This window comes from Lissotriton helveticus, chromosome 9 (genome assembly GCF_964261635.1).
Source record: "Lissotriton helveticus chromosome 9, aLisHel1.1, whole genome shotgun sequence".
Lineage (NCBI taxonomy): Eukaryota > Metazoa > Chordata > Amphibia > Caudata > Salamandridae > Lissotriton > Lissotriton helveticus.
This window is the reverse complement of record NC_136070.1, coordinates 1,153,987,529-1,154,007,435: the sequence shown is the minus strand read 5'-3', so window position 1 is coordinate 1,154,007,435 and position 19,907 is coordinate 1,153,987,529. Positions and strand designations below refer to the sequence as shown.

Below are 19,907 nucleotides of genomic sequence, written 5' to 3'. Positions count from 1 at the left end.
CTTGCATTTTCCTAATTTGACAGGCGGAATCCTTCATTTTTAATTTTAAAGCCAATGCCCTTCCTATAGATTCTCCATATTCATGAATATGTCTTCTATATGTTAAGTATTTCTTAGCTATTGCCTCACACTAAACTCCTGTGATATTGGCGCGACATTTAGCTATAATCCCTTCACATTCCTGAATTTTTATCATATTGTCTCTCTTCTCTATTTCTTTTATCAAGTTTTCTTCCGCTTTACTCAGTTGATCATACATTTCCAACATCTTCCCCTTTTGTAAATTTTGATTATAAAGTCCGAAGCTTACCGCCTCTCCTCTAAAACCTGCTTTCCAAGTATCCCATATTATTTCAATTTTTGCAGAACCGATATTATTCTGTAAAAACTCTGCTATCCATTTATTGATGTGTTCTCTATATTGTGCATCCAAGCATAGTTTTCTATCAAACGAGAAGTTCCAATTTGGTCGTATTTCCCCCGTTTTTAAGATCTTAATTATTAATGGGGAATGATCTGATGTTACCCTGGGGTATGGTTGAATCTTGGTGAATGATTGAATACTAACTGAAGTGAAGAAATAATCGAGACGGACAAACTTTCTATGTGGTGAGGAATAGTAAGTATACCCGGGTGATGTTGGATAATTTTTACTCCAGATATCGACCAGCGCGTGATCTTTAACTAAGTTATATAATGCTTTAAATACCCTGGGTTTGCGCCCTTTATATTTCTCAGGGCCCGCCTCTAATTCTCCCCCTGCTAAATTAATGTTTAAGTCACCACATACCACTAAGGGAGAGCCCCAGTTAGCCAACTCAGAGTTCAAGTATTTAAATACTTCCTCCTCATCCATATATAGAACATATCGTGATCAATGTACCTCCTAAGTTTAATGTTGCTATCACCCATCTACCCCATTTATCAGATAAACTACGTACAAGTGAACCGAGATTCGGTTATATCATCATCATAACCCCTCTTGTCAATCCCGTTTGTTTAGACGCCACTAAAACGATATATCCTAGCTCAGTAGCTAACCCCCTTTTCTCCCAGGGGAGATGAGTCTCCTGTAGACACAGGATATCTGGTTTCAGAAAACGAATTTCAGATGCAATCCTTTTCCTTTTATTTATATTGTTGAGTCCAGAGACATTAAAAGAACATATTTTGATATTGCTACCCATTAGAGTGATTTACTACCCTCTATACTATCTACAAGGTCAACAATTGCTGTAGTACACCCCATCCCTATCCTGCTTCCCCACCTACCATTTTCCAGAAATCTCTTGTTACAGCTAAGTTTCTTCATCTTCTCCATGTAATCATCTGACTCCAACGTGAATTTTTCCCCCTTTAACCCCAATGCCCCCCTCCACCAATACCCTCCAGACCCCCCTCTCCCCCCTCCCCCACCGAGGCTTTCGGACTCCTGGTCCTGGTGATGGAGTGAGCCACCCACCCCCCCTGTACCCCACAGTTTTTTTTCTGTTTTATTTTGGGGTTTTTTCCTTTTTATTTTCCTTTTTTTTTCAAACCTAACCCCAAAGCTTTGAAACAGTTAAATTATACAATATTCCTAGCATATTAAACTGTAAAACAGTTCCTTATCTTTAAAAAAAAAAAAAAAAAGGATTTACGGCATTCTGTATTGGGATTTTGATTTCATACAAAATACTCTGTCCATTCATTAACAGATTATTGCCAGCTTAATACCAGTTTAGAACGTTCCTTAATGGTCAGTTTATAATTATGTGTCCTAGATGTTCTGTAGATATTCCTTTGCCGCAGAGACACTTGTAAAGAAACGGGTATTCTCCTTGTGTATCACTTTGAGCTTGGCCGGATTCATAATATAAGCTTGGGCTCCCTTTGCTTGGTATTGGCTCACTAATTGTCGAAGCTGCCAGCGAGTGTCCATAGTAAATTTACTGTAGTCCGACGTTGCAAAAAAAGTAAACCCATCGCCCTGACCTTTACTGTTTGGACGTGTGTGGGTATATACTTCTTCTCTAGCACGGAAGTTGTTAAATGCAACTAAAAAAGGTCTCGGTTTAGTAACATTCTGTCCTGATCTTAGTTGAATATTAAAAGGATATCTATGGGCTCGCTCAATCTCTCGGTCCCAGTCCCATTTGTTCAAGTCCGGAAATGCTTTTTGAAATAATTCGACTATGAATTTACGAGGATCTTGTCCTTCTTTTCCCTCGGGAATTTGCATCAGTCTTAAATTGTTGCGCCGTGCCCGATTTTCATAATCAGCCATTTTCCATAGCATATCCTCTTTGTTAGCACTCAATGTTTCTGTGGTAGTTTTCTGTTTTTGCAATTCATCCTCAATATTGGATATCCTCGTTTCGACCTCCGTGAATCTTTCCCCGAAGTCCGCCTGTGACTTTGCTAATCTACGAATAGAGTTCTGGAGCTTCCGGCAGGAATTTTGTATTTTTAAACTTTCTTGTTCAGTTTTGTCCATGTGGGTCAAGATCGTTTGATGTATCATATCTAAGGTAATATCGCCACTTGGGCCTTCTTGAACCCCTCCTGCAGCCCCCTCTATCGTGGATGCGTCCCCTCTCACAGTTATAGGGCTCTCCTCTGAGAAATCATCAATTTCTTCTTCATCAACCTCGCTCTCTACTTCCTCCATGCAAAGTTGTTTGGAGTACTGCACTGCTAAGTGCTCACAGGAAGAGGTTGAATTTTCTGAAACTGAGTAGAAGTCCAAAGAATTGGCCTCGTTGGATGCCACCACTTTTACCCTTTCGTTCGTAGTTTTTTCTGGCGCATTAGATTCTATAACTCGCTCCTCTAAGGGACTATTAGTGATATCATTAACCTCAACATAGTCCCCCTGTAAAGTGTTTTCATCTCGAGACACATTTTCCGTTAATAAGTTACCCTCTTGTGGCATCACAACTGAAGCTTGACTCTGAATATTGTCTTTCTGCAGCCCCTCTGATAAGGTAGTGACTTCTCCCATATTATTCTTTGGCAGTGGGCTGCGCAGCGCGTCTTCACGTTTTTTCTCTTCCACAGCCAAAAACAGAGTGGAAATCGTTTGTCTGGCAGGGCTGGAAGCTTCTAAATTTCCCCCTACATCAACATTCCTATCAGCTTTACAACCTTATCCCATAGTATCCCAGCTGGCCCACAAACTGCAAATTGCAACTGAGGTGTGGTGTGATATGTCTCAAAATCAGGGACTGATATTAGCACACATCCAGGGCTGCTTCAGGGTGGGGATTGCTATTCACAGAATGTGCCATCCGAACCCACAAAAGACACATGAAAAAAAAGCATTCTAACCTTTAACAGTATTTTGCCTAGAACTTAATTCTGTGCTTAAACTTATCACTGTATTGATTGGGGAGAAGAAAAACTGAAGACCAATAATGTTTAAAAAAATATTTTAAAAAGGCGCCCATGTTATGCCTCTCAGGATATTAATCTATCATTGTGGTGTTTTTAAATGGCTGCACATTTGGTACAAGCCACCATTCACCCAGTGAACACTAGAGATTAGCCACCAGCCCGACCTGAGACCTAGATGCACAAGTTCAGGCTTACCAACTGCCCAACAAGCAAAGTGAGAGCTTTTATGACCAGCAGTGGATCCGCAGATGACTCCACTGAAAAGTGATAGAACATACCAGGATGCTGGCAAACCACTAGGAAATGCTTGGAGCCTAGTCGTCCGCCTCGGAGGTGGGGTGCAATACTGCTGGCAGGTCTGACAGTCAACAACCATGGTCACCTATGAAAGGCCAGTAGTACTTGACAAGGATTAATCATGCAATGAATTTGCCTCTAGAAAGCTGGTAAGGCTAGGTCAGATCAAATCTCATGGTAGACCAGTCACCGAAAAACAATTGGTTCTGGCCATGGTCAGTAACTTCAGAGAAACTGGCAGGGCTGGGTTCAGATCAGTAAAATATTACTCTTGCATCTGAAAGGGTGATAGAGTTAGGACACCTATTCAAGTCTCTTACATATGAATGACTCAACCAAAACACTATGTGCATTTCATGGTGCCAATTAAATAGGCAATCATTTTCATAAATGAACACACTCGACCTGTAAGTCTAGCAGCAATCTGGTATTAGGCCTTGCATGGTACCACATGGCACCTAGGTTTATGGAAATGCATACCTTTGTTAGCTTCAAGCATAAAAGCAAGCTGAATTATAGAACTGAACTAGACAGGTGACTTCCTTACAGACTCTATGAATAGGCCCAGCAACTAAAGAATGGAGAACGAGGGAGGGAAAAATGGCAAAGACACAGAGAATGTAGTAGGTACAGAAAGTGTGGAAGGGAAGGATTGAGTGTCGACGGCAGAAGTTTTTTTTTAGTGACTAGGAGACAGTAACAGAGAAAAAGTTATGGGAAGTTAGTGAAGAAAGTGATGGGAGAGAGGATGTAGGAAAACTACTGGAAAATGTGCAGGAATAGTGACTCAGAGAAAAGCGTCGGACAACAGCCAGTTGAGCTAGCCTTCTCAGGTGGTAATCCTATGATGAAGCATGCCACTAACTAGTGTTAGTGGGTGAGGGTTCTTTTTAAAACCTAAAGGTTTCCTAACACATGAGAGTGAGGGGCATCACAAGATTAGTATCTTTGGTAGCAGGCTCCCTTTCATGATGTGATATGTACTCTCATATATAATAGTTCACATTTTTGGCATCCAATAACGTCATTCTAAATTGAAAGCAGTTTATATTCTGTTTAATAAGACCAGACCCACCAAGGAGTATCCTACTTCCGTAAGCCGGGCAATGCACAAGGGTCTTCAGCTGTAGGGGGTACTTTGGAAAAACACTTTGCACCGCTTTTGTATCACTGGCTACCTGACTGTCTAATGGCTAATGATATCATATTCTTACTTGATTGCGATCCTATTATGCTACTCACTCACTACCTATTACTATATTGTACACGTTAGTTTGCCGAAACTTGATGTCCCTACCCCTTGTTTCTCTGTAACTCTTAGAAAGTGGTATAAGCCATCCTTATAGCCTAAGCTCTCCTGATCTCTATTGTAGTTGGATCAAAGACTCTGCACCGTCTTATATTATCGTTTACCTGATTGTTTATTGGTATTTTATCAGCACATGACTGATATCCGATCATGCTATTGAATATTATACTGTACCCAATATTATGTTTAGTCACCCTCTTGTTGCCCTCACCCCTGTTTCTGTGAAGCGCTCTGATATCTGCAAAGATCTTGTTCTCGCTATATAAAACTCTGAATAAATAAATAAACAAATTTAGATTATCTATTTTCTTACTTCACAGAGTCTAAAGGCGTGGGGACCACAAACATCTATGTTCCTGTTAGAATGAGGGGAATTCAGTTAGTTTAATTAGCTAAAAATGAGGGAACTTGATTAATTTGTCCACTGTAAATCAGAATTAAAAGGACTTCTACCAATACTCATGCTATGTAGTGTGGCTCATATATACGGCTTGATAGATGCATGCTTCTGGTTGAACTTTCCTGAAATAAGTTGCTGTAACCACATACAGTTAGTAAAAGTGAATAATTTTGGGTTTACCTTGGTGTATAGTCATATCCATCCATCCAAATCCCTCTTGCTGAAATCCATTCATGTCATCAGTAAAAGGATATCCCGCTTGCTGACCAGCCTCAATAAAAGCACGATGAAGTGGATGATTTGTTTTTCCTCGTGTGACGTGTAAGGGTCCACTTCCACCTCTGTATAAGTTGGGGCCCAGCTCATGAGTTTGTGCCTTCTTAAAATAAGGTAAACAATGGTCATAGTCCCATCCAATGGCACCTTCCCGTTCCCATCGATTGTAGTCCTCAGCATGTCCGCGTATATATACCATGGCATTGAGGGAAGAGGAGCCACCCCATACTCGTCCTCTGGGCCAGTACATAACTCGGTTATCCATATGTTTCTGTGGTGTTGTCTGGTAATACCAATTGTATCTGTCATCACAGAGATTATACACTAAGGCTGCTGGCATATGAATTTTCCACAATAATCGTTTGCTACCTAGAAAAGTGTCTTTAGGTCCTGCTTCCAAAAGAAGGATTGAATTATCTGGGTCTTCGGATAGACGGTTTGTTAAAACACAGCCAGCAGAGCCGGCTCCAACGATGACGTATGTGTAAGAGTCTCTATTTTCAGAGCTTTGCGTTGCATAGGCACTGAACCTCTGGAACGTGTGACCACTGTGCTTTATTCGATGGAATCTGCTGACCACGCGAGTACAGCATTTGTGAACTGCTGTGCATAAATGCAACATCTTCAATGATGCCTATCTTTTGGTCTTCCACCGCTCTCAGCCCCAATCCTTGACCGAGCAGTTACCTAAAACATGAAAAATCCCAATTAGACTAGAAACAACAAGATGCCAGAAAAGTGTCTTTCTCTAATGGTGTATGCATCACTATTCAAACAAAAATAACATAAGTGGTAATAATGATTACAAAGCTCTGGTAAGCCTTTAGATGTAAGTAAACGGTTTACAAATAACGGTTAGACCAGGCTAAATATGAGAAGCGGTTGAGACCACAGACTCAAGTTCCAGCATTTTTTGTATTTATTAAAGAACTTCACATCGAGTCTAAGAAAGTGAGAGAGAGAATCTGTGAAGATAAACAGCACAACACATAACTAAACAGCCTCTAATACACATAAATGACACATTTACAGCACAACACATTAAGTAGCAAATCGCAATGAATGGCGAGAAGGTGACAGAGCAAAAGATGCCTCAGTTATGGGATATAATATTATTGGTCTCAGTAGGCACAGTCAAAACAGACTCAAAGTGCAGACCCAAAATGTGTGTGTTGCAGGAGGGCAGGAAAGTGGTAATAAGAGGAATGGATTACGATTTCAAATTCAACAGGTTGGAAATATGGCATAAACAATGAGATGGTGGGAGGTAGGACAACACTGTAACTAGTAATAACCAACTTCAAGACAATGGTAATGAGAGACAAAAAAAAGCATGCCTGTAACACATCTGATGGTGGGAGGTAGGACAACATCGTGACTGGTAATAACCAACTGCAAGACAATGGTAATGAGAAACAAAGAAAAGCATGTGTGTAACATCTCTGTGTCAGAATTATGGAAAAGAGGTGAGAAATCCAGACACTACACGCACTACGTGGAGGACAAACTTCTTAATTTAAGAGACTGTTCACCTCAACTGAAACATGAGTTGAGGCATCTGCTCCAACATCCTTAACTATCGGGTTAGGAATGCTGGGATCATCCCAGAATCAGAAGAGAGGCTGGCTGCCTGATAGTTGCATGGTCACTCATACAAGCTATCGCAGCGGAAGGTTAAACTATTCTTCTTAGTGCACCTGCATTGGAAGGAATTTTAGGTCACAAAGTGGGTAATGGTACATCTCTAAAATTGAACACATTAAAGAGAGTGCAAGCTGGACAAAGCTTAAAAAACAAAATCTTCATATGTAGGTTTTTGGGGGCATGCAGTAGAATGCCTTCCGAGGACGTTGCCATCAACCTTAGTAGCATCCTTTGGGTGTGCTCAGTGCAGAACGGTTTTACTACAACCAGGTGTTAAACTGTAGTTTAGCATTAGACGGACAGTACAGCACAAATCAATCGTGAACCTTTCCAAGACAAGAATCATAACAGGAGTGAAACCTTCTGCTTCTCTGCTCTGTACCCATACCCCCAATCCAATCGACCCTCATAAGCCGCCCCCCACCCATGAGGTCGCCCTTCACAAGATAGTGAGGATACACAGATTTTTACATCTACAAGATCCAAGAAAAAGAAACTGATATATTGAAAGACAAGAAAGATTCCAAATACACTGCGCAGAAGACCAGTTCAGACCCCTTCTTGAGAGGAAGCCTGTAAAGGAAAGAGTGATGATGCACAAGGTGGCAATTGCCAAGTCTCTGAAAATGTATCAGAGGGTGGCAGAGGTTTGGTGGAAAGGTGGGCAAATGGAGGTCTATGGAATGTGTTTATTTTGGATGGTGGTTAAAGATGATCCCAAAGAATGTTATTCTCCAAATGCAGGCGCATTGAGAGATGTAGCAAGAGAAGCTGGATTTTGTTTTGGGTCTACTGCAGTCGTCTTTCTATCAACTGTAATGTCATAATGCATTGAGTCAAAGTGAAGGAAAACATAGGCAGAGCATCCACATAAGTATTTCAAACAACTTGAGCAAACTTCACACTGAAGCTCTTGAAGATCAACTGACTGCATTTCAATAGAATGATTTTTAACCCAGCCCAAACCTTTTGGCCAACAGTACTAAGCCTGCTTGAACTTGTTTGTTAAACTGCAAGTAGCAGCATGTTAATGCTTTCGGCCGAAAACCGGGGAACACCTGCATGGGGTCAGTCAACAGCCTGTATCTGGGGTTTGAAAAAAATGTCAGTGAGTACATGTGGGAACCTTTTAGACACATTTAACAAAACATAATGTGTATTTGTAAAGTGCACATTCACCCGTTGGCATTTTGGCGCTGAATGACAGATGTTTATTGATACCCAACTCAATAGCAATCATTTTATCGACCTCAGAAAGGTGAAAGGCTGAGTGGACCCGCTGGGATTTGAACCTGTGACCATGGATCAAACACAGGCCCCTACAGTGGACATTTGATTATAAATACACTGTGCGGCAGACAATATTATAACAATCTGTGTCATCCTACGATAATATTTGGTAGGTTGGTGGTGTAATGTTCAGTAAATTGTGGGTGTGATTTTGGTGCCTGAGAGGTCAGCCATGGGGTAATTACCTATTCCATGTAACTCTCGAATGCAGGTGACTTACCCTTTTCCCAGCGTCTGGGCATGTTGTTGCTAGCTGTGTGCATGTCTGTGCGTGGTGTGTATTCGTGACAAGTGTTACTGAAAGCAACACAAACTGAAATCAACACAACAGCCCACTGGGAGGCACATCAGTGCTGTGTTGTGTGGGGGATGTTAAGCTGTAAGTACACCGCTTGGTGGGTGGGTGGGTGTTTGGATTACTCCTACTGGGTTTACTTACATACTACAAACCAAGCTAGAACAAATGAATTAAGTACTTGCTTGCATTACAAGAGTGTTATCACAGTGGATTGACCCAATAATGCAGATGGTGACATGAGCAGAAATCCACGCAACGTTTTCATTGAAGGGATAAGGCCTACTGTTACATCTTTAAGCCAAACAAGTGTCATTTCAACTAGAACAGCTGTAACAGTTCGTTATGCGAGTAGAACCTGTGTGAGCTTTTAAGTGGCAAATTTGACAATCTCACCCTGGGTTAAGATGGGCCGATTTTGAATAGAGCTTCGTGCCTCAAGTCCCCATTAGATTCCAAAAGGCTCCCAAAGGCCAACAATTGAGGCGGATGGTTCTTTTCAGGTGATGTCTAAACCCTGAGCCAGTGTTGCACCCAGCACATCACAGGTTGCTGGTCCTGGGGGGGGGGGGGGAGGGTAGAGAAATATATCAGTTTGGGGCTCATTTCGCCAGGGGTGCTCAGGCCTGGAGAGGTTTCTGATCGGGCTCCAGGCTGGAGCACTTTCCCAAGTCCTCTGGCTGGTCGAGAGCTTCTACTTTTAGCCTGTTTTACTGTAACACGGTTCCGCGAGCCGGTGGTAGTAAATCTGCTTTACACTTGAAGGATATGAGCCTCCGGTCTTGTAATACAACTCCAGATCCTCTCAGCCAGATCCTCTCCGCCAGTTGGTGAAAGAGTCCTGACTTTATTAAAGACAAGGGGGTAAATAAAACTGAAAGAGTACTGATTTTATTAAAGATCTCCGTTCATATCACCCTCTCAAGGAACAGAATTATACCAAGTGCTTTGTTTGTTCCTAGTTCCGGTCTTAACTTCCCAAGTAGTGCCATGAGGCGTTTAGGATGGTTTAGAGGAGAGGAATCAGTGCACAATGAGGCCACATGGATGGCTCGGGTGAGGGTGTCTTCTGAACCTCTGGGGTGCGGGTTCTCTCAACTACTCTGGTGCGGGAGTCACAACACACCTCCCCTACTTCCCAGGCTTTACTGACAATGTGATCCTGTACTCCCAAGGCCCTTCGATGAGCATCAACATCTGGGGATCACATATTGTCCTCTCCTTGCACGCACTGCATAATCCACCTCTGCCCTCTGGAGAGACCGCCACAGTACCTTTGCCTGCGGGTACGCAGGCGTTGACAGCGTTCACTACCGAGCACCAGCCATCTGACCCAACATATCCCGGACGCGAGGCCTTCCATATTCACATGCCGCGACGGTCTGCAGCCTTGAATTTAGCGCTAATCTACCATCGCAGTCCCAAACGCTCTGGGGGCTGATCCATATGCCGCCTAAGTAGGCGACGGGCTAGTCTTTAAACAAAGTCTCGGACTTCTTACCGAATTCTGAAAAACGATCTACACTTCGATGAGACACAGGCGCAGCAACAATGACCCTCAAAAAGCGAATCGCCTGAACATAATCAAGGACTACAAAGCTGAACTACGCAGTAACATCAGTCGGGACATCAAATCCTCAATGGATAATCTACGTTCGGCTTGGTCGGAGCGGTGTCGTCCCTGCAGCAAGATGTGGATTCGGTGGGCACCAGGGTCCTTTGCCTTGTGACGCAACACCAGGACCGCGATCCTATAGCGCACCAGATCCATGGGAACTTTCTGCCGAACTACCTTTCTGCCTTCACCTGTCCTGGCCCTAATTCCCACCCGGTTTATCGCCTCGCTCTACTCTCTGCTTTCACCTGTCCTGGCCCTTAGTCCCCACCCTGTCTGTGAATTTTTCCCTCGTCATTTGAGATCTAGCTACTTTGTCTGATGCCCGATGGAGCTACCTGGTTTGGCTATAGGGAAGACAGGTCGGGGATTCCCTCCTTGGACGTCACCTACCCAGTCGGTCTTCAGCCAAACTTCCTCTTCCTTTCTTCTCTCTCCTGTCGTCTCTTCCCGCATCCTCCCTCTATTTTTGTCCCTCCTTCTCTGCTCTCCCAATGTATTGAGACTGAACTATTTTGTCGAATGCCCCATGGAGCTACCTGGTTTAGCTATAGGGGAGATGGACTGTGGATTCCCTCCTTGGTCGTCACCTACCCAGTCGGCCGTTAGACAGACCTCATATTGTCTCTCCCTGTTGTCTCTTCCCCTATCCCCCTTTCTCTCCTTCCATGCCCTCTCCCCTCTACGCGCCATTTATTTTGCCCTCCATGTTCCTTTAATTGGTTTTCCCATTGAGACCGAGCTATTTGGTCAATGCCCGGTGGAGCTACCTGATAGCTATAGAGGAGATGGGTTTTGGGACTTCACCTCGACTGTCACCTACCCAGCCGGACTTTGGACAGACTTTCCTTTTGTCTCTTTGCCGTATCTCCCTCCTATCCCTTTACACTTCCCCTCTACACTTCAATTATCTTGTCTTCTATGTCTCTTGCAATTGTCTAGCAACTCATGTAAATTGGAACCGATTTGTAATTGTCATTTTTGTGGAACCTCATGTAAAGCGCTCTGATACCTCCGGGTCTAGCCAGCGCTATATAAAACTCTTGAATAAAGGGGTAGACCAAAATGTTGGGCAAGCTGTTGCCTTGTCCGAACAGGGCCCCGCCATGTAAGTTCACCACTGTATTTTAGATCCTAAAAGCCATAGGGAGTCGTGTAAAAATGATGTGGAATCCTCCTGAACTTTCCTGCCAGATATTTTCCCTTTATTTTTTGGTAAGGAATTACATTTGGGACAAGCTACACAAGAACTTTAGCAAAGGGCAAGCAATGCTATTAGATTCTGAAGCAGTTTTATTTACTGCGCGGCTTCAAATTAATTGTGCCCTTTAAGTTGCAGACATAAGTGTGTGTGAATGTGGGTTTGTCTACTGAGGTTTTTCTATGGGAGTGTCAGTGGATAGACTGTGCTTGGTTTAGCCAGAGTGCACGACTTTATAAGATGTCAGATTTCCCCTGCAGCTGTGTCCTGATAGAAATAGGTCTTTTCGACCAGCTGGCCAAACCTGAGTGAGGGAGAGCTGTTTTAGGATTCTTTCTACAGGGTGCACTGCAGTGAAGTTGCGAAAAAACATGACCCACCATCTAACCCATTTCAGATGGATCAACTGGTTCGCCCGCTTGGTAGAACTTAAGCTGTGCAAAATGTTGCTCTACTTTCCTAGGGGGTTGTTGAATGTGTTAAGTGGGTGTAGTGTTTGGGGTGGATGTGGATAACTGCATTGGTGAACGTGTTTTAGGATTAACTTAATTTGGAAAAAGTGCAACTTTACAAGAAGTGTTTTAATTGTGAGATCTACATCGGTAACTCGCTCTGTAGCTGTTATTTGCTCTTGTTACTAGTATCCCAGTAGTCGGTCTTTGCCCGGATACCCTGTTTTCTGTAACAGAGGACTAGTGCCTCTTTTATCCAGGGCCACAGTTTTAGTTTGCTAAGCTTCTTAATTTTATTTGGGTGTGGTCAATACTGCCTCTATTTTTCAGAGAGGCAATGTTCTACCGCGCCAGTCCAACATTTGTTGTGGACTGTCCCGTGACATGTTCTTTGAGTCTATTAGTAAAGGAAAGAACATAATTTAGAGTGTTGGGATCAAAAGGTTGTGTGGTAGGCAGACTGATTAGGTATCAGGGCATGCAGTTGCTTTTTTGGTAGCAATCTGCTTATCTGCCACAAGGAAACAGCTTGATCTTATCCTAGTATTAGGTAGATATGAAAGTGTAATGCTTCAGTGATCAGAATGTATGAAGGTGATCGTCAGTTTGCATGCAGACGTTGCACGTTTCTGGGTAGTATATCCTTCACGATTGGTTTTTAGGTCGAGTCTGCGCAGAGCATTAGCTGCTCTGCGAGGCATGCTGTATTAAAGTATGAACTTGAAGCTCAGCCCATATTTTTCATTGGCTTGTGTCATTGTCCTTTATAAATGCCGGCTTCTGATTAATTAATAGGCTTGTTAGTCCCTCTTCAGTATTGCCTTGTCTTCATTTGTAAGCTCCCATGAGGACTAGCCCTTTTACTTCTGTTGTTACACTGTATGTCTTATTTAGTCTGTAAGCACTATTTTCTTTAATGGGTTTCTCCTACTGCAGGCACGACATGCTACCCTGCACCATTCAGCACACCATGCACGTTCACTTTCCAAGCAGCCTTAAGCAAAGGCGGCTTCTTCTTTGAAATGAAATAGGTTACGCATTGTTAGAACTGGGGGTCTCTAGTTGGCAGAGGTAGGTACCACTGTCCAAATAGGGACGCTTGCTTCTAGTCAGGGTAAGAAGAAAACACTGTTCAGATAACCCCTGCTCACCCCCTTGGAAACTTGGCACGGGAAGTCAGGCTTATTGACGGCAATGTGCAAAGTATTTGTACCAACACTCACAGTAACACAGTGAAAACACCACAAACTGACTCCACAACAGTTTAGAAAAACAAAGGTATTTAATCTAAACTACACAAGACCAAAACGACAAAAATCCAACACACAGTTCAAGAATATGGTTTCAAAAGTGTTCTTAAAGGTTGCGTTAAAATAATCCACAGTTGCGTCACGTTTTAGAAAACAGTACCTTTAGATGCGACAAAAGTTCCAAGTGAAAGCTGTAGCGTTGAAAAGCAAGCGATGCGTCACTCTTGAGACCCTGGGGAGGCGATGCGACAACCCCGCTGGACGCAGGGGGCGTGTGGTGGTGACTTCGGTCTGTATGGGGAGGGATGCAATACCATGCGTGGATTCCGGTGCACAGGCTTCGGTGGAAGCGGCTCGCAAAAGGTACGATGTGACGATCTTCGGGGCGGCGACGATCTCCGGTGCGACGACTATGTGCGGCTCAGCGCCGATCTGCTCCTCTCGCGGCCCCTCGATGTGATGGCTCTGCGACGACTCTCGCAGCGAAGTGATGCGGTCTGCAAGCAAGCGGAGCGACAATCTCACCCAGTGACGACAGGCTCTGCAACAATACTCACAGCGATGGCAATCCTCCTACACCGGTCTGGTGCGTCCCTCAAGCGAAGGATGCGACGATCTGGGCCTTCGCGGCGGCGGTAATTTCCTCGCACTGACGGGGATGCGCTCCGCAAGCGAGCGATGCGTGAAAACTTGCAGAAAGGTCTTAAAATCTTAGTTTCCAGCTTCCTAACACAGATACAAATTCCAGAGGCAACACAACTGGCCCAAGCCTATATCATGGTTTGCAGCCCTAAGTGCATTCAGCTTTCAAGTTTTGCAGTCAGCACAAACGAGTTAGTACCGGCACTTGTTTACTCCTCAGTCTTCCTCAATATATAAGAGAGAGAGAGAGAGAGAGAAAGAGAGAGAGAAAGAGCGAGAGAAAGAGCGAGAGAAAGAGAGAGAGAGAGAGAGAGAGAGAGAAAGAGAGAAAGAGAGCAAGAGAGCAAGAGAGCAAGAGAGCAAGAGAGAAAGAGAGAAAGAGAGAAAGAGAGAGAGAGAGAGAGAGAGAGAGAGAGAGAGAGAGAGAGAGAGAGAGATTATCAACGACTGCCGTCTCTCTATTCTGTGGTAAACCTATGTAAAGACAACATTCCAAGAGATTGGGTTATCTAATGCCTTCCTCAATCCCACCCTGAGAAGCGAACTACTGTGCACAAGCGTTATTATTTGCCCAGGCCCGAACCAAAAGAATGCATTTGGAAGTACTAAAGCCCACTGTTGCAGCCTATTTGCACCTGAACCCGGTTAGTCCCCCAAGCAACCATTGTTTAACACCTGTGGGCACTGGGAACGTTCTTTACTTTTTTGTTTCAAGGCAGATACAATTAAATATTTACTTTATTTTCTGGTGGGCTTCCAAAGAAACCTTGAATTCAGCACGTGCCCCTGTGATGGGTCTGGGCAATTGACTATGCACATTTGTGGGTTTATAAAAGATTTACCAAATTATTTTTAATTCCTTTTGTGATGTCGTGGAACTTAGGTGGTGCTCCCAAGCATTACTTTTTTTGCAAGTCATTTGAGGATGCGTCTTGTTTTTAAACCAGCTCTTTTCTGCAAGCCGCTGTGTGAACACGCAGTATAATGCATTTCGAATAAGGTTTTATTTTTTCTGTCTGGATTTTTATGTATGTATATGAGCTATTACTGTACTGTGTTTCTATATGAAATTTAGGTCTTGCTAATTTAAATCGCACTGAAAATTATGGGGCTCATTAGGATGGCGGTCGGCCACTATATCGCAAATGGACCGTCCGACAGGGTATCGGCGATCCCAACAGAGGCATTACGAGGCGACCGCCACCACGACGGTTGCAATGCCTATCTTTTACATTGCGGAGGGTGCTGTTGCAATGCAAAATAGGGACACCTGACAGATCACTGCACTATGTGGCAGACACTATGCGGTGCCTGCCACATGGTGCAGGGATATGTCGGGGGGGCACAAAGCCCACAGCTTAGGGGCAGGGTGTAAAGGGCGCCCGCTATGGGCCCCTTAAAGACCTATTCTGCCTGCCTTTTCATGGCGGGTTAACTCACCATAAAAAGGCGGGCGGAAAGGGACATCATAATCCCTACGGCGCTGCCTGGTAGGCACTGCCACCGTTGTAGGGATAGGATTCCCCTCCGACGAACCAGTGGGATAAAGGAGCCCGTCGGATGCATGGCGGTCGGTCTTTCCGACAGCCAACTATCCGCCTGCCATGGTAATATGGCAGGCGGATATCATGGCAGTGGGACTGCCACCCAAGGGCTGTCGGTGGCGGTACCACCGTCATCATAATCGGACCCTATGCAAGCACTGCTTGTTTTTGTGTACTTTTATGGCTGCTTTGGCATCCAAATGAAGATTGAGTTTGAGAAATGTGCAAAGAGGACGACTGACATTTCAAGCTTCATAGGACGTATCGGAGTCAAAATGTGACAAAAAAACATGCACGTCACCAAAAAGTAAAGTGACCAACATTCACAGTTTGATAGTAACTGGGGTCGGTGAGTGTGCTTTTGGAAAATGTGTGTCAAGTGTTTCATTTTAAAGCATTTGTAACAGTTTGTAAAACTAGATAGGATTTGAAGGCTTCTTTACAACATTTACTCTGTTTATCTGCAGTGTTTAATTTGAGTCAGTTGTTTCCGGTGCTCGGCACCGGCACATAATTGTCAACACCGAGGTTTGTAACAGTCTGCCACATGGTGACGCGGTCTGTCTGATTTAAAGAGGAGCACAACAACAGTTGGTTATTAATTCAATATACATTAAAAAGGGCTATTGAATGCCGCCCAAGCCATTCTTCTAGCTTTGGGGGCCTGGAATAAGCTGAATTGTCACACTTGTAGGATTTTGATGATTAGTAATTGTATTGGTACTCCAAGCTGCACTGGGAAAGGCAATGCAGTGGCCTCCTGATAAAGGCCTTGGCAGATATGTTTTTTTTTTCCCTCCAAATTAAGCACTGGTTATTTGTAGTGTCATGCATGAGCAACTAATTCAGGGAACAACCCTTGTTGTTGGTTCATTCCATGACCTAGGAAGAGTGCTGCTAAATAACAGATTCCGTTGTACATGCCTACCACGTGGCATACACAGACCAAACATGTCTGCTCCTGCTCTACATTATGCACAGCAATACATGCCAGCAATACAGAACATAATATTGGCAACAAGATGTGGGCACCTCCCAAACTCACCTGTGGTAACTCCTCTTCACTGCAGGTGTCTTACTTAGGCGCACCGTTGGCTACAGGACCTGCATTCGCCACCAAAGTGGCAGACCAGTCTCACACCTGGCACCAACTCCTGACTACCTCGCTGCAGGGGCTGCTTCTGTCGCCGTCTTAAAGCTGATTGTTATATCGCTCCACTGATAGTCCTCGGGGAGGCTATCCAACGAGGAAAGGATAAAGAAGCAGCACCACATCATTATACAGAACTGAGATGATATGTGAACACAGGACCACAGATATGAACACAAAAACGACACAAAGAATACTGCCTTGAACATCCACTTTGTATCAACTGCCAACCTAGTCTGTGACCGTTTCCTATTAGGAAAAGTCAAGTAGAGCTCAGAAGATACTATTGACAATTTTCATGTGTGCCCTAAAGGCCTGCATGCACCCATACACCACACAATGAGACGGGAGAAACTGCACACATTTTCCAAGTATGTGCACCTGGCAAGCTGAGAGGCTGCATCTTCATAGAACCTAAGTGTCGCTCCCTAACCTGATCCATCTAGGCCGCTTTCTTGAAGTTTCAAATACCTATGCATCTCACATTGAATTAATGCTGAATCTGTCCTTGGTAATAAAAACACAAATCTAAACTGAATCTCAACATCGCCCATCCAATCAACCAACTTTTCCAACAGTCCATCTATGCCAACAGTAATGGTTCCTTCTCTCATGCCAAAGGGTGCACACTCAGGAAGAAATGTTCCACAAGCAGAAAGATTAATCACTATGCAAAGGAGTGTAGGTCAAGGGTCCAGAGGCCCACACAAACAGACTACCTCTCCAACTCAGAAGTTCGAGAAGGCACTTGCACAACATCACTGCCACGGTTAGAAAACCTGGAAGAGGATAAAGTGGTATCTCAAGTCCCTGCTCCTGCAGTGCATGTGATCATCATGTGAGGCCCATCGGAAAAATAGGCAAAATGTTAGGTACGAATCGACAGCCAACCTGGAACCACTCTCATCAGGAAAGAGGCGTCCGTTAATGTGATGTAAAAACTACAATAATCTCCTGCTCAACGCACGACCAACCTTAATTCGACCACCATTGACATTGTCACACATGAAGGCACTGTACTCCTAGCATTGCACAGCATGTTGATGCTCACACCGCACAATAATCCAAGTGTTTATCGCAAAATCTAGTCAGCTATTCTCACAAGCAGTTGCACGGCTGAGAAACTTCACCTAATTCAAATTGCCTTCAGCATCAGTACCTGCAAACTCAGTAACAATCATGCTGACTTTTACTACTATTCATATACATAGGGTGCATGAAACACAAGATGGTATGACTGGCCTTTGATTACACACATGCAATCCACAGTCGAAGCAAAAATTGCATGGGCAGCACAGACAAGCATAATTGGAAAGGGTTGAAGCCTCCACTAATTCAAACCAGGTGAAGTCTACATCTGCATGGACATGAGTCTTCCTCACACCACCTAAAACCTGCAGTCTGTGATCTGGTTACTAAAATTGACTTGGCTTGCTGATTCTCAAAGTAATCTCTTCTAGGGGTATCACCAAGAGTTTCTTGACCCTGTATTGAAATACACCACCATCTCAATGCTTGACAGACAGACATTTGCAGCTCGATTTCTGCTGAAGGTTTACAAACTTCTATTAAGGAAGTCATCCGTGGGTTCAGTGGGGCCATTAACAACAGCAATGATATCCTATGCTAAAGCCACTAAAGTACATTACTATCAACTGAAGGCCCTTCTGCAATGCCTCTAAGAGTGTAGGCTAACAATGAACGAAAACAAGTGTAATTCCTCGAACAGCGCATACACTTTTTTGATTACTGTATCTCAGCAAGTGGGTAGCACCAGACCCATCCAAATGGCAAGACATCAATTCAGATGCTCCACTGTCCTCAGTATCCAAAGTATGTAGCTTCCCGGGCATGGTCACGTACTGTGGCCAGTTCATTGAGAAGCGTACCTCTCTCGTTGAACCACTAGGATAGCTTCTTAAAATTACCTCAGCCTGTGAGTAGAAGAGTGCATACCAACTGGCTATTTAGGCCACCAAAGACACCCTTTAGCAGAATCCACAGTCCTGTACATTGACAAAGCTAAAGAGACTTGAATTGTCCGCAGACACCAGCAGTGCTGTACCCGGGCCTAAGGAACATATAGAGTTTCAACAACAATAGCATACAACAGTGGCATTACCAAATTCAGAACGCAGCCATAGTTATGCACAAAGGATGGAGGCACGCCATTTAATTATTGATCAGCCACAGTCTGCTGGTACCTTTCTTTCTAGGGTCAACATGTAAAAGCCCCAACACATATGGAGAAGAGATCCTGAAGATCAAAGTCACATCTACTGGCTGAAGTCCCTGCAAACTGGCTATTTTGACATCTTGGGGCAACTGATACCAATGCCGGGACTGCAGAAGAAACAGAACTATATGCCTGCCATGTGGTGAAAGGATCAAGCCTATAACCAAGGTCGCTGTATGAAATCCAAGCAGCTACCACTGATAAGTGACTTCAGATATTAATCAAAGCAATAAGCTAAGGGTCTAAGAGGACAGTCATGCATGACCAGCCATGCCAAATAGTGGAGGCTCGCCAGATTCTGACGTGTGGAGGCTCGCCAGATTCAACTGTGTGTTTGAGTATCTCAGTTCTTGGAACAGTATTGCATTAAACAGCATATATCATTTTATAAATAAACAGTATAAAACTAGTCTGCCTAGGCCACGAAATCAGCCAACACAGCGCCAAACACTACCCTTTGTCTTACTGTCAGACAGTTCTGTCCAATGCTTAAGTGAAGCATACACAGTACAAACGACCACCTTGTCACATTCAGTTAAATGTTAGACGTTTAACTTACATACAGTACAAACTGTATGTACGTTAAAAGTCTAACATTTAACTGAATGTGACAAGGTGGTAATTTTGGAAGAGGCCTGTCCAAATACTTGTTTAGTGACCTGCAGAATGTCATTTATATATACCAACGCTGGAACACAAATGTGGTATGAGATATGTTTCAGAGGCCAAATAGCAGATGTTGGATTTGTAGACTAGGAGCTGCATTATCAAAAGTGCCTGGGGAAGGAGGTGGCGAACGGGCATATATGTTTGTATCCCCTAGGGCACCTTGGTATTAAACAAGAGACAGCATGCATTTCTGCGACCCATCTGCAATGCAAACTGTGCTAGGGCACATGTAGTGCTGGTGCAATCTCAAGAGTACACTCCC

At 43.8% G+C, this 19,907-nt stretch overlaps 1 protein-coding gene across 3 annotated transcripts in view; it reads right to left on the bottom strand.

Moving 5' to 3' along the window:
- The window catches only part of CHDH (choline dehydrogenase), a 183,263-nt gene that overhangs the window by 84,037 nt on the left and 79,319 nt on the right, over positions 1-19,907 (bottom strand). For 2 of the 3 annotated variants that reach the window (XM_078661593.1, XM_078661592.1), the window contains one exon: positions 5,562-6,344. In XM_078661593.1, coding sequence (XP_078517719.1) covers positions 5,562-6,279 — 718 coding nt within the window. In that variant the 5' untranslated portion in view covers positions 6,280-6,344. Of the gene's footprint in view, positions 1-5,561; positions 6,345-16,635; positions 16,828-19,907 lie in introns of all 3 variants that reach the window. The other variant, XM_078661594.1, reaches the window with a different exon arrangement.